Source organism: Aethalodelphis obliquidens, unplaced genomic scaffold (genome assembly GCF_003676395.1).
Source record: "Aethalodelphis obliquidens isolate GAN/ISIS:26980383/991018 unplaced genomic scaffold, ASM367639v1 scaffold1, whole genome shotgun sequence".
Lineage (NCBI taxonomy): Eukaryota > Metazoa > Chordata > Mammalia > Artiodactyla > Delphinidae > Aethalodelphis > Aethalodelphis obliquidens.
In genome coordinates, this window is record NW_020837945.1 from 83,730,708 (window position 1) to 83,743,948 (window position 13,241).

Here is a 13,241-nt window from a genome sequence, read left to right on the forward strand (position 1 = left end):
TATAAGATGTATCTAATTTTTGAAATGGGGTGAAATATAAATACATTTTTAAATAGAAACTGATTACAATCATTCCTGTGGCAAATGTTAAACATCAACTTTTGCCAGCTGCCTTGACTAAACATATTTCCTGTACTCTATAGGTCTGAATTGTACAAATTGAATGGGTGTAAAGGAGAAAGCAATCACTGAGGGCTGGGGTGTTTCCATTTGAGTGGGTGCAGGAAGGATGTGGATAGAGTGAAAAACTCCTCACTGGTCCTCATGGACCCATCGCCCATCTGTCTTGGGGTGCAGTCAAGCTAAGCCTGTGCACGCAGCAGCGGAAGCATCGTGCTTTTAGGAGAGAAGGCCTTGTGACTGGAGCTCTTATTCCTCACTGAGGATTTTATTCACTACATTTAACACATGTAAATTTTACAAAGCAAAAAGAGAAAAATAGCTCTGAAAATATGACACAGGCACCATAGAAATGACTAGAGTTTATTGCCCTTGAAGTTTTTGTTTGACTTTCAGATATAAAGTCATTCATTTTTTTAAAGGTATTCACAGTTTGTTCAATATAAATAAGTTATAAAATGCACATATGTCTAGTAATAATTATCAGACATTGTAGGGCTTTATCTCAGCTAGATATAACTCAGGGAAATGTCTCTGTCCTGGTCCTGTTCAAATAATTTTTCCTTTTGGTGTTTGATTCAAAGAAATAAAGTCTTGATTATCTACTTTAAGTGATATAATTTTTGAAAAATACCAGACAAAATACCACATTTCTAGTTCATCACACTCCACTACTTTTAGAGAGAGCTCAGAGAAGGCCAGGTCACTTCATTTGGACTTTGAACCAGACATATGATTGTGGAAGGAGACATAGTGTGTGCCTTAGAGCCAAAAAGATGAAATAAAAGATTTGTCATTTGGAATTGTCTTTGCACTGTTCACTCACTCTGAAAAATGCAGAGTTGAATGTCATTACCATTTCCATTACAGTGTTATGAAGATTAGGTCATACTAAGCTTTCTCCTTTCAGAACAAACCTCATGTTCTCAGGTTCTCATATACCTGAAGGAGAGGTTAGGATACAGATGGAATACATGGGTTACCACAGATCCATAATGCAGCAAAGATTCTGGCTGTCCCGAACATAATTAAAATATTAATTTCTGGGCCTTTTTAAGTAGTGTCTTGTATCAAAAACAAAGAAGAAGAAATGGAATTCTGCTAGCTAAAATTAATTGCAAGACAAAAATATTGGAGGACAAATATCCTCAGTTCAAAGTATTGCTAACATGCTTTGTGTTTATTACCTTATACAGCTGCACCATTTCCTTATATAACTGAATGATGCCATGCTCAGTGAAGCTCACAAAATTGTAGTTTTGATTAGTGACAGATTAGCCTGACTGGCACTTATAAGACTGTAAACTTCAAATAAGCATGGTTTGTAATTTGAAAACAGACCCCTAAGAGTTCTTTCCTGTCAAGTAATTTAACAGCTTCTTTTTGTGTGTGTCTGTGTTTCCCAAAGGATGATATCAGAAAACTGGGCAAGCTGTTGATGCATGGCTCTTTCAACGTCTGGACAGTTCACAAGGAGCGTTATAAGATGAAGGATTTAATTCGATTTAAGCCCAGTCAGAGGCAAATCTATCTATTTGAACAGGGAATAGTGTTCTGTAAGATACGAATGGAGCCCAGTGACCAGGGCCTGTCTCCTCACTACAGCTTTAAGAAGTCTATGAAGGTAAAGGGGTCCTATTGCACTTGGGAGTCAGCACAACCCTATGGAGAGAAATGCTGTTATCCGTATTTTACAGATAAGGAAACTGAGGTGAGGTTAACTTGCCAAATGCCACACAACAGAGCGAGAATCCACACACAGGCCTGATTCCAGAGTCAGAGCTTGTAATCAGCCACTAGATAGGGCCAGCACTGGCACAGAGGTGCCTTTGTGCTGGGTGGAGAAAAAGGACCCAATGGCAGCCTGTCTGGACAAACTAATTGAAAAGTACCCTCTTTCCTCCAGGCAGAGGATTGAACGCCTTGGAGATTAGAGCCTGGGCTGGATTTCATCTTCTCAACCACGCATCTTTGCATGCAAGTGTAGGCAACATCCTGACCCTGGGGGTGTAGGAACCCATGTCCACACCAAACATTGCCTCTTACCCATATTAGAAATATTTCATAGCTAGCAATCACACGCACACACACACGTGCTCTTGTGATTAAAATTGGTAGTTTATTCATAGTACTTTTTGTTATTTTTGTTTCTTAATGGATACAAATTCAGTTACTACTATGTAGAGATTTGTGAAATACTCAGGTATTAAAGGAGAGATAATCTTTTTGCTTAAAGTTGAAGGCTACAGCTCTGCATATGGAAACATATAGTCTGTCTTGTCCTCTGAAACAGACAAGACAAATGACACTGTACCAGATTATGTTTTATGCTCCTTGGGGCTGTTAACAGAAGACAGCAAAACACTTGGAAGGAAGATGGAAGAAGAGAGCAATCAAGGGTAGCAAAGATTAGAGTGGCTGACAGGGATAATTTTTTTAAATCAGAAAAGATGGTATAGAAAATTTTTTTCTTTCTTTACAATAGTTAATGACACTTTCAATTCGCCAACTTGGAAGGGGGAGCAACAGAAAGTTTGAAATTGCCAACCAAAATGGACTTGAGAAATACATCCTACAGGTAAAATTCATGCCTTCCCCATGGGTGTCCTTTCCCCTTTCCCTATTGTGTTCCCATCACTCAACCAGTGTTTTCTGTCACATTCTAAAGGTCACCCAGAGAATAAAAGTCCTGTCCAATTAATGCACCAGGTGATCTGATACTCATGGTATTTTCTTATTTGTAATTGCAGGCAGCTTCAAAAGAAACCAGAGATTGTTGGTTTTCAGAAATAAGTAAATTATTGCTGGAACAACAAAACAATATTAAAGGTAAGGTTACCCTTGCTGGCTTTAGTCTGGAGAGTTATACTGATTCCAGCTTTGTAGTGGGTATGGAGATTGGGGATACTGTTAAAGAAAATGCTTTGCCTAGAAAATAACTGTGGGCACATTTTTATAGTACCTGGAAGCACCTGTGGATGCTTTAGATTGTGTGTGGGTTTTTGTGGTTGTGTGCATGTCCCTTTTACACATACTCCCACATACCCAATGGCCAAGATCCAATTTTCTCAATCAAAAGTCAACAATCTGCAGCCCAGAGGAGGGTCCTCGCAAGAAGTCAACCATGCTGGCACCCTCCTCTCAAACTTCCAACCTCCAGAACTGTGAGAAATAAACTTCAGTCATTTTTAAGCCACCCAGTCTATGGTATTTTGTTATAGCAGCCCGAACCAAGACAGGCTTGATGAAAATCAGTTGGCCATAGATATAGAATTCTCTGCTGACAGTCTTTTCCTTTTAGCACTTTTGTCATCCAACTGTTTTGTGGCCTCCATAGTTTATGATAAGAATTAAGCTATTTATCTTATTAAAGATTCTTTGCATGTGACAAATTGCTTTTCTCTTGCTGCTTTCCAGATTCTCTTGTCTTTTTTTTTTTTTTAATTAAAGGGTAATTGACCTACAAAACTATATTTGTTCCAGGTGCTCAACACCTGGAATTCAGTATTTCTATACACAAAGTATTGCTATAATTTATGTCAAAAAGTATACTGCCTGGGACTTCCCTGGTGGTCCAGTCCACTCTGCACTTCCGCTGCAGTGGGCACGGGTTCAATCCCTGGTCGGGAAACTGAGATCCCACATGCCACACGGCACAGGGAAAAAAAAAAAGTATACTGCCTATGTTTTCTTTCAGGAGTTTTATGGCTTCGGGTCGTACATTTAAGTCTTTAATTCATTTTGAGTTTACTTTTGTATATGGTATGAGAAAGTAGTCCAATTTGATGCCTTCGTATGTAGCTGTCCAGTTTTCCCAACACCATTTATTGGAGACACTGTTTTTTCCGCATTGTATATTCTTTCTCGCCTCCTTTGTCATAGATTAATTGCCCACATAAGTGTGGGTTTATTTCTGGGCTCTCTATTCTATTCCATTGATCTATGTGTCGGTTTTTGCGCCACTACCATATTGTTTTGATTACCGTATCTTTATAGTATAGTTTGAAATCATGGCTCATGATACTCCCAGCTTTGTTCTTCTTTCTCAAGATTGTTTTGGCTATTCAGGATCTTTTGTTTCCCTACAAATTTGGAATTATTTCTTCTACTTCTGTGAAAAATGCCATTGGTATTTTGATAGGAATTGCATTGAATCTGTAGATTGTCTTGGGGAGCATGGTCATTTTAACAATATTGATTCTTCCAATCCATGAACATGGTATAATTTTCCATTTGTTTGTGTTGTCCTCAATTTCTTTCATCAATGTCTTATAGTCTTCTCTCCTTGGTTAGATTTATTCCTAGATATTTTATACTTTTTGATGCAATTGTAAATTAGATTTTTTTTCTTGGTTTCTCTTTCTGATAGGTCATTGTTAGTGTATAGAAATGCAACAGATTTGTGTATATTACTTTCATATCCTGCAACTTTATGTAACTAGTTTCTTTCCCCTTGCTGCTTTTAAGATTCTCTCTTTATTGTTATTTTTTACCAATTTAATTACAACATGACTTAGTGTGGATCTCTTTGGGTTTACCTTGTTTGGGACTCGCTGTGCTTCCTGGACCTGATGTCTGTTTCCTTCCCCAGGCTAGGGAAGTTTTCAGCTATTATATCTTCAAATAAGTTATCTGCCTCTTTCTCCCTCTCTTCTCTTTCTGGAACCCCTATAGTGCAAATGTTAACATGCTTGATGCTGTCCCAGAGGTCTCTTAAAGTATCCTCATTTTTTACAATTCCTTTTCTTTTTTCTGGTCAGCTTGGGTGATTTCCAGTATTCTGTCTTCCAGTTTGCTGATCTGCTCCTTTGTATCATCTAATCTATTGTTGATTCCTTCTAGTGTATATTTTGTTTTAATTATTGTATTCTTCAGCTCTGTTTGGTTCTTTACATTTTCTAACTCTATAAAAATTTCTCTCTGTGTTCATCTATTTTTCTTTTGGGCTCATTGAGCATTTTATGATGATTACCTTGAGCTCTTTATTGGGTAGATAAGTAATAAGTATTCCTTAATATTTCTTATGGGGTTTTATCTTGTTCCTTCATTTGGAACATATTCCTCTGTCACCTCATTTTGCCTAATTCTCTGTTTTTATTTTTATATATTCTAGGTAAGTCAGTTATGTTTCCCAATGTCAGAGAAGTGGCCTTATGTAGGAGATGTTGTTTGGGGCCCAACAGCCCGCTTCTCTTTGGTCACCAATGTGCTCTAGGGCTGCCTCCTATGTGGGCTGTGTGGACCCTTCTGTTGTGATGAGGCTGACTACTGTAAGCACACTTGTAAGCAGGGCTGGCCCCCACCCCAGTTGGCTGCAAGGCTCTGCCTCTTGGAGGAGGCTGCCTACCTGCTGGTAAGCAATGCTTGGTCCTGGCATAACTGGCTATGCAGCTCAGGGGTTCCCAGGACTAGTGCCGGCCCACTGGTGAGTGCGTCTGGGTCCCGGGCCTTCTGGTGGGTGGGGCTAGATCTCTGAATGGCTGGAGGCTCATGGGGTCCTAGGGCATCAGGCCTGCTGCTGGGTGGGGCTGTGTCCCAGTACTAATCATCTAGAGGGAGGATTCCGAAGTGGCACTTGCCAGCACCAGTGTCATCATGGTAGAATGAGCTCCTAAAGATGGCTGCTGCCGGCATCTATATTCCCAGGGGGAGTCCCAGTTGCCTCCTACCTCTCTGGGAAGCTCTCCAAGATTATCAAGTGGGTCTGACCCAGGCTCCTTTCAAACTATTTCTTCTGCCCTGGGTCTTGGACCATGTGAGATTTTGTGCATGCTCTTTAAAAGTAGAGCCTCTGTTTCCTAGAGCCCTCTAACTCTCCCGAAAGTAATCCGCACTGGCCTTCAAAGCCAGACACTCTGGGGGCTCATCTTCCCGGTGCAGGACCACTGAGCTGGGGTGCTCAACATGGGACTTGTACCTCTTGCTCCTTAAGGAAAACTTATGCAATTGTGATTATACTCCCGTTTGTGGGTTGCCTACACTGCTTTTGACTATACTGCTTCTCTGCCCCTCCTACCCATCTCATTGTGATTCCTTCTTTATATCTTTCGTGGTGGAAAATCTTTTCTGCTAATCTTCAGGTGGTTCTCATCAATAGTTGCTCTGTAAATAGTTTTAATTTTGGTGTGGCCATGAAAGGAGGTGAGCTTACAGTCTTCCTACTCTGCCATCTTGGCTGTCTCTCCTTTCTTTGTCTTTTGACAATTTTGACAGTATAGGTTTGGGTCTCTGAGTTTTTATTTCTTGGAGTTTGTAGATCATCTTGGATATATAGATTAGCATTTTTCATCAAAGTCTGGAAGTCTTTGCCCATTCTTTCTTTAAGTATTCTTTCAGTCCCTTTTTTCTTTCCTCTGGCATTTCCATTATGCTTGATATACTTGGTATGTTGATATGCTTGTTGGTGTCCTGTAGGTCTTTAAGTCTCTGTTCATTTTTTTTTCATTCTTTTTCTTTCTTTTCCTCAAATTGGATAGTTTCAATTGACCCATATCTGAGTTCTCTGATTCTTTCTCCTGCCTGCTCAAATCTGCTATTGAGGCACTCTAGTGAATTTTTCATTTCAGTTATTATACTTTTCAACCCCAAACATCTATTTGGCCCTTTTTAAATATAATTTCTCTCTATTTATATTCTCTATTTGATGAGATTTTGTTTTCATACTTTTCTTCAGTTCTTTATGTATGGTTTCCTTTCATTCTAAACTTTTTTTTAAAGCTGGTTTAAAGCCTTGGTCTAAGAAGTGCAATATCTTGGCTTCCTCGGGGACAGTTTCTATTGACTGCTTTTTTTTCTGTGTATGGGCTATACTTTCTTGTTTCTCTGCACATGTCATAATTTTTCTTTGAAAACTGGACATTTAAAATAACATAATGTGGCAACCCTGGAAATCAGATTCTCCTCCATCTCCAGTGTTTGCTATTGTTGCTATTTGTTGTTGTTGTTTTTGTTTGTTTACTTACTGACTTTTCTGAAACAATTCTATAAAATCTGTATTCGTGGTCATGTGTAGCCACTGAAGTCTCTGCTTGGTTCATGACTGGACAGAGATTTCCTTAAACACCTGAAACCAACAAGCATTCCAGTCTTTGCCAAGGGGCTCTGTGGATTTTTGTTTTTTATAAGTTTATTTATTTATTTATATTTTATTTTTTGGCTGCATTGGGTCTCCATTGTTGCACACGGGCTTTCTCTAGTTGCGGCAAGTGGGGGCTACTCTTCATTGCAGTGTGCAGGCTTCTCATTGTGGTGGCTTCTCTTGTTGCGGAGCATGGGCTCTCGGTGTGTGGGCTTCAGTAGTTGTGGCACACGGGCTCAGTAGTTGTGGCTCGTGGGCTCTAGAGCTCAGGTTCAGTAGTTGTGGCACACGGGCTTAGTTGCTCTGCAGCATGTGGGATCTTCCCAGACCAGGGCTCGAACCCATGTCCCCTGCATTGGCAGACAGATTCTTAATCACTGCACCACCAGGGAAGTCCCTCTACGTGGATTCTGAAGCACACCTTCAATATTCAGCCAGACAGGTGACAATTCCACGTTAGCCTTCAATTCCTGTTTGTGCAGAGCCTCAAGATCAGCCAAGGTGAGAGCATAAGCCCTGCTAAGATTTTTCCTGGTCATGTGCACCATGGACTTCTAGATTCTCAGGACTATTTGGAGTTTTTCAAAACCACTATGGATATCTTATTCTAACCACTATGGGTATCTTATTCTTAAGTTTTTCCTTTTAAACTTTTTGATTAGCCTATTTTTGCCCCAGCTGATATCCAGTGCCTCAAGCAGCCAAGAAGTTAAACAATCACCCTGGACATTTTCTACAAATGCCCCTGCAGAAAAGGCTTTTCACACTGAGCAAGCTCTTAGTTGGGTTAATAAAGACAGGCTTGCAAGTAGGATATTCTAGGGAATCCCCAGACAACTCAAATAATGACAGTCTACTGGGAATGAGACTTTGAAGGAGCTCCAACCCTGTTCTGTCCCTTCCTACAGGTGCCAGCTTGCTAATTTTCACCATGATTGCAGGCTGTTGGCTTCCAAGGCCACCACCAAGAAGAAGGGGTGAGATGGGACTAGGGCAACTAAGACACCACAGAGCTCACTGGTCATACTGAGATTCATCCATTCTTCTTGAATTAATGCTCTCCTGATTGCCTTTGTTTAATTTCCAGCATTCTGAAAATATTGTGTCTGACTATTTTTATCAGTTTTTTCCATGCTTTCATTGAGGAGAGAATTTTTGGAGGGCTTTTTTTTTCCCTGCACCATTTTCACAGATGTCACTCACTGTATTCCCTTTAATCATTAAAAATCATCTCTGAGTAGGCTTTACCCTTTCACATTTGTCTTCTCAAGTGATATTAGATAGGAAAATCCACAACAAGCTTCATCAATTGAGTTCTAATATTTCCTTCGGGTAATGTTGCTAGGGTTAAGAGATGCTAGTCTCATGTGGAAAACCTATCTCCTATCATTTATACTGGCAACGATTTTTGTTGTTTACTAAGAAAAATTATGTAAGTGTGAAAAGATAACTTTGTCTTCAGAGACTTAGCAGGAATGAAATCATTTCACGCTCTTTCTGTGTCTTCTCTGATCATGAACTAGTCAGGAGGATGTGAGGGTGGGTGTGCGTCGAAAGATGAAGAGAAAGATAAGAAATGTGATTGGAAAAACCACCACATTGGTTTTCAGTTACAATCAAGTGGCCTAATTTCTTGATTTACACTGTAGGCCTCTGCCAGGAAATGGTAACAAGATCATGTAGTTAATTTTAATTTATATAAAGGTAAGATTGGAAAAAAACTATGATTTAATTTTGTTTTTGAACTATTAATAGTATGCTAAATATGTGTTATGGTAATGGAATATGCGTGCTCTGGGGGCATAGTACAGAAACATGTAACAACCCTAGTAGAAAAAGTTACTTATTTTCCCCAGAAACAAACATTCTAATAACAATATTGTTCTAGAAATCCTTACTCCCTAGACCAGTGTTTCACAAAGGGTGGTTTAGGGACAGCCTGCAGTGGAATTACTTGAAGAGCTTGGGTCAAATGCATATTTCTGGGTCCTAGTCTAGAACTGTAGAATTAGGATAGCTAGGGCTTATACCTGAGAATATGCATTGTAGCTTATTAAAGTTTCTGGGCAGAGGCCTTAAACTACAATTTTTTTTTTTTTCTTTTTTTTGCGGTACGCGGGCCTCTCACTGCTGTGGCCTCTCCCGTTGTGGAGCACAGGCTCCGGATGCGCAGGCTCAGCAGCCATGGCTCACGGGCCCAGCCGCTCATGGCATGTGGGATCTTCCCGGACCGGGGCACAAACCCGTGTCCTCTGCATCGGCAGGCAGACTCTCAACCACTGCGCCACCAGGGAAGCCCAAACTACAATTTTTAAAACAGTTTTATTGAAAAAAAATACAGCTTTATTGAGGTATAATTGACATAATAAATTGCACATATTTAAAGTATACAATTTGATAAATTTTGACATATGTACATACCTGTGAAAGCATCACACAATCAAGATAATGAACACTTCTTTCACCCCCAAAATTTTCCTCATGTCTCTTTTTATTACCTTTCTCTTGCCCCTCTCTTACCCCCCTACAGCTCTCCAGGTGATTACTGATCTCATTTCTATTGCTATAGATTACTTTGATTTTTCTAAAATTCCATAAAGAAAATATATAGCATGTACATTTTTTGGCCTAGTTTCTCTCACCTAGCTTTTTTTTTTTTTTTTTAATTTATTTTTGGCTGCGTTGGGTCTTTGTGGCTGCACGCGGGCTTTCTCTAGTTGCAGTGAACACCCTTTGTTGTGGTGCACGGGCTTCTCATTGCAGTAGCTTCTCTTGTTGTGGAGCACAGGCTCTAGGTGCACGGACTTCAGTAGTTGTGGCACGTGGGCTCTAGAGCTCAGGCTCAGTAGTTGTGGTGCATGGGCTTCGTTGCTCCGCGGCATGTGGAATATTCCCAGACCAGGTCTCGAACCCATTTCCCCTCTGCATCGGCAAGCGCATTCTTAACCACTGCGCCACCAGGGAAGTCCCAGCATAATTATTTTGAGATGCATTTATGTTGCTTTGTGTAGCAATAGTGCATTCCTTTTAATTGCTGTGTAGCATTCCATTGTTTGGCTATACCCTAGTTTACGTATCCATTTACCTGTTAATGAACATTTGTTTTCTTTCCACTTCTGAGGAGGCTATTCTGGATAATGCTGCTATGAACATTTGAGTACAAATCTTCTCATGGACTTAGGTTTTCACTTCTCTTGGGTAAATACTTAAGAGTGTAATGGTTAGGCCAGATGGCAGGTGCATGATTAATTTTTTAAGAAATGGCTACGCTATTTTCCAGTGTGGTTATACCATCTTATACTCCCACAGCAGTGTATGAAAGTTCCACTTGCTCCACACCCTCGCCAGCACTTGGTATTGTCAGTCTTTTTTAATTTTAAGCCTTCTAATAGGTATGTAGTGGCATGTTACTGAGGTTTTAATTTGTTTTGATTAATGGTTGAGTGTCTTTTTATGTGCTTCTGTATCACACGTGTATCTCCTTATTTTCTTATTATTTAGTTTTGAGAGTTTTTTTTTAATACATTCTAAGTACAAGTCCTTTATTGGATATATACTTTTCAAATATTGTCTTTCCGTATGTAGCTTAGCTTTTCATTCTCTTAAGAGTACCTTTTTAAGGGCAGAAGATTTTAAGTTTTATGAAATACAATTTTTAAAAAATTATGGATCATACTGTTGGTGTTGTGCCTGAGAAATATTTGGCTAAAGGTCACAAAGATTTTCTCCTATGTTTTCTCCTAGATGGTTTATAGTTTAAGTTTTACATTTAGGTCTCTGATCTATTCTGAGGGGGTTTTATGGTGTATGGTATGAAGTGTCAATCAGAGTTCAATTTTGTGCACATTAATTGTTGTTCTACTACCATTGTTGAAAAGACTCTTCTTCCACCAATTGACTCTTTATATAAGTGCATCTATTGCTGGCTGCTGTATTCTGTTTAATTGATCTATTTATCTGTCTTGACATCAGTACCTTACTATCTTGATTACTGTAGCTTTATAATGTCTTAAAATCAGATCATTTGAGTCCTTTGACATTGTTTTTCCTTTTTAAAGTTGTTTTGGCTCTTCTATATCCTTTACATTTCTGTATATATGTTTAGAATCAGCTTGTCGATTTCTATAAGAAAGCTTGCTGGGATCTTGATTGGGATTGTGTAAAATCTACAGATCAATTTGGTGAAGTGACATCTTAACAATATTGAGCTTAATCTACAATCTAGATTTTTAACTAGATCACCCTGCCCTTCCCTGCCCCACAGAAAAACACGTTTGTTGTGAGGTCATGGCATTTATTCAGTTAATAATTCAGAAACACATTTCTTAAGTCTTCCTCAAGTCCTAGCACTGTGTGCTCTAGGTTGTGACAGGAATGTAAAATATAAATAAGAAGCAGAACCAGAACGCTAGCAAGCAGTTTAGATTTAAAAAAAAAAGCTGAACTGAAAGATCGGCCCAGAGGTGTGGTCCCAGCCCCTTCCTTTCACAGGCAGGCCAACTGAGGGTCAATTTCACACAGCCTTCCTGCAGCAGGACCAGGTCTCCTGAGCCTGGCTCCCCAAGCAGGGTCTGATGAAATGTCACTGCGAGTGATGCCCACAGCAAGGGCTCTAGGAATTCAGAGGGGCCTCCGTGCCCTGTGGGTGAGTGAGTAGGAGTGGGGCCTTGGGCTGGTCCCCGAGAGATGAGACTCCAGGGCCGAACACAGACGCAGGGGCATCAGGCAACAGGGGAGGGAGGTTTCAGAGGCTGCCAGATCAGGAACATCAGGACCTCACCCCTGCCCAGCACTCACACGGCTCTGACACCTACGCATCATCACCCCAGTTCATTCCTACACCGCCCGACCCCACCTTCAACCACCGGGACTGCTGGGCACGATAACTCCGGGCCCCCAGCGACGAGGGCCTCTAAGGCGACAGGACGGGCCCTGGGAGCTGCTGAGGGTGTGGAGACAGGGCCTCTGGAGACAGCCAGGCAGAAGGGGCCTGTGCCCAGAGGGAGTTACAGAGTCAGAGAGGCTCTGGGCTGGGAAGAGAAGAGCGTAACCCGACGCGTGGGACGCGGCGGCGCAAGTCAAGGAGGGCGGCTGGCTCTGTGGTTTGGGACAACCTCCTCCTGTGTGGCCTGACCCTGTGTGACAGGGAGGCCTAGGGACACTGGGAGATCAGGCTCACCGGGCAGGGGCTCTGGCGGCAGGCGGCTTCGCAGGGGCAGCACGGTGCGTGGTACAAGGCAAAGCCCCTTTGTGGTACAAGGCATCGTGCTCCCGGCCGCAGGCCCATCCTAGCAACTGGGCAACTCGTGCCATCACATGGGTAATAAAGGTGGACCCACGGGACTTCCCTGGTGGCGCAGTGATTGAGAGTCCGCCTGCCGATGCAGCGGACATGGGTTCGTGCCCCGGTCCGGGAAGATCCCACATGCCGCGGAGCGGCTGGGTCTGTGAGCCATGGCCGCTGAGCCTGCGCGTCCAGAGCCTGTGCTCCGCAATGGGAGAGGCCACAACAGTGAGAGGCCTGCGTACCGCAAAAAAAAAAAACCAACAAAAACGGTGGACCCATGAATCTTTGAAATCACAGAGCTTCCACCAAGGGAGCATGTTCAGTGATGACTTGGAGCCTGGCTTGAGAGGTTCATGGGTAGAGTGGAAGGAAATGAGGTTGAGAGAGAAGGAGGTAAGCCTCGAGTATCAGTTTGGGTTTAATGCAGGTGCAGGCGGTGAGGGACACTGGAGGTTGAGACCTGGTGCTGTTCTCACAGCTGGGACAACACCCGAACAAAGAAGGTGATTCTCATCCTGTCCCAGAAATGCGTGATGTTTCCCTTACCAAGCCGTGTAACTTGGGCTCCGGTGGAAAAAGTGAGCATTTAATGGGCCCATTGTTTATTTCTTAATTCAGTGCTAATGGAGCTAACTGTGGAAACGTGGATGGACTGAGAATCAAGGCACACGGGACGCAGCAGGATGGGCAGAGAAGTGGGAGGGGTTGCCAAGGCCAAGTGAGCCAGGACTGCTGAGAGGTTTACCAAATTACTAA

At 41.8% G+C, this 13,241-nt stretch overlaps 1 protein-coding gene across 1 annotated transcript in view; it reads left to right on the forward strand.

Moving 5' to 3' along the window:
- The window catches only part of MCF2L2 (MCF.2 cell line derived transforming sequence-like 2), a 217,629-nt gene that overhangs the window by 188,805 nt on the left and 15,583 nt on the right, over positions 1-13,241 (forward strand). Inside the window, exons 23-25 of the mRNA XM_027122468.1 lie at positions 1,529-1,744; positions 2,606-2,698; positions 2,871-2,949. Of these exons, the coding sequence (XP_026978269.1) occupies positions 1,529-1,744; positions 2,606-2,698; positions 2,871-2,949 (388 nt within the window). The remainder of the gene's footprint in view (positions 1-1,528; positions 1,745-2,605; positions 2,699-2,870; positions 2,950-13,241) is intronic.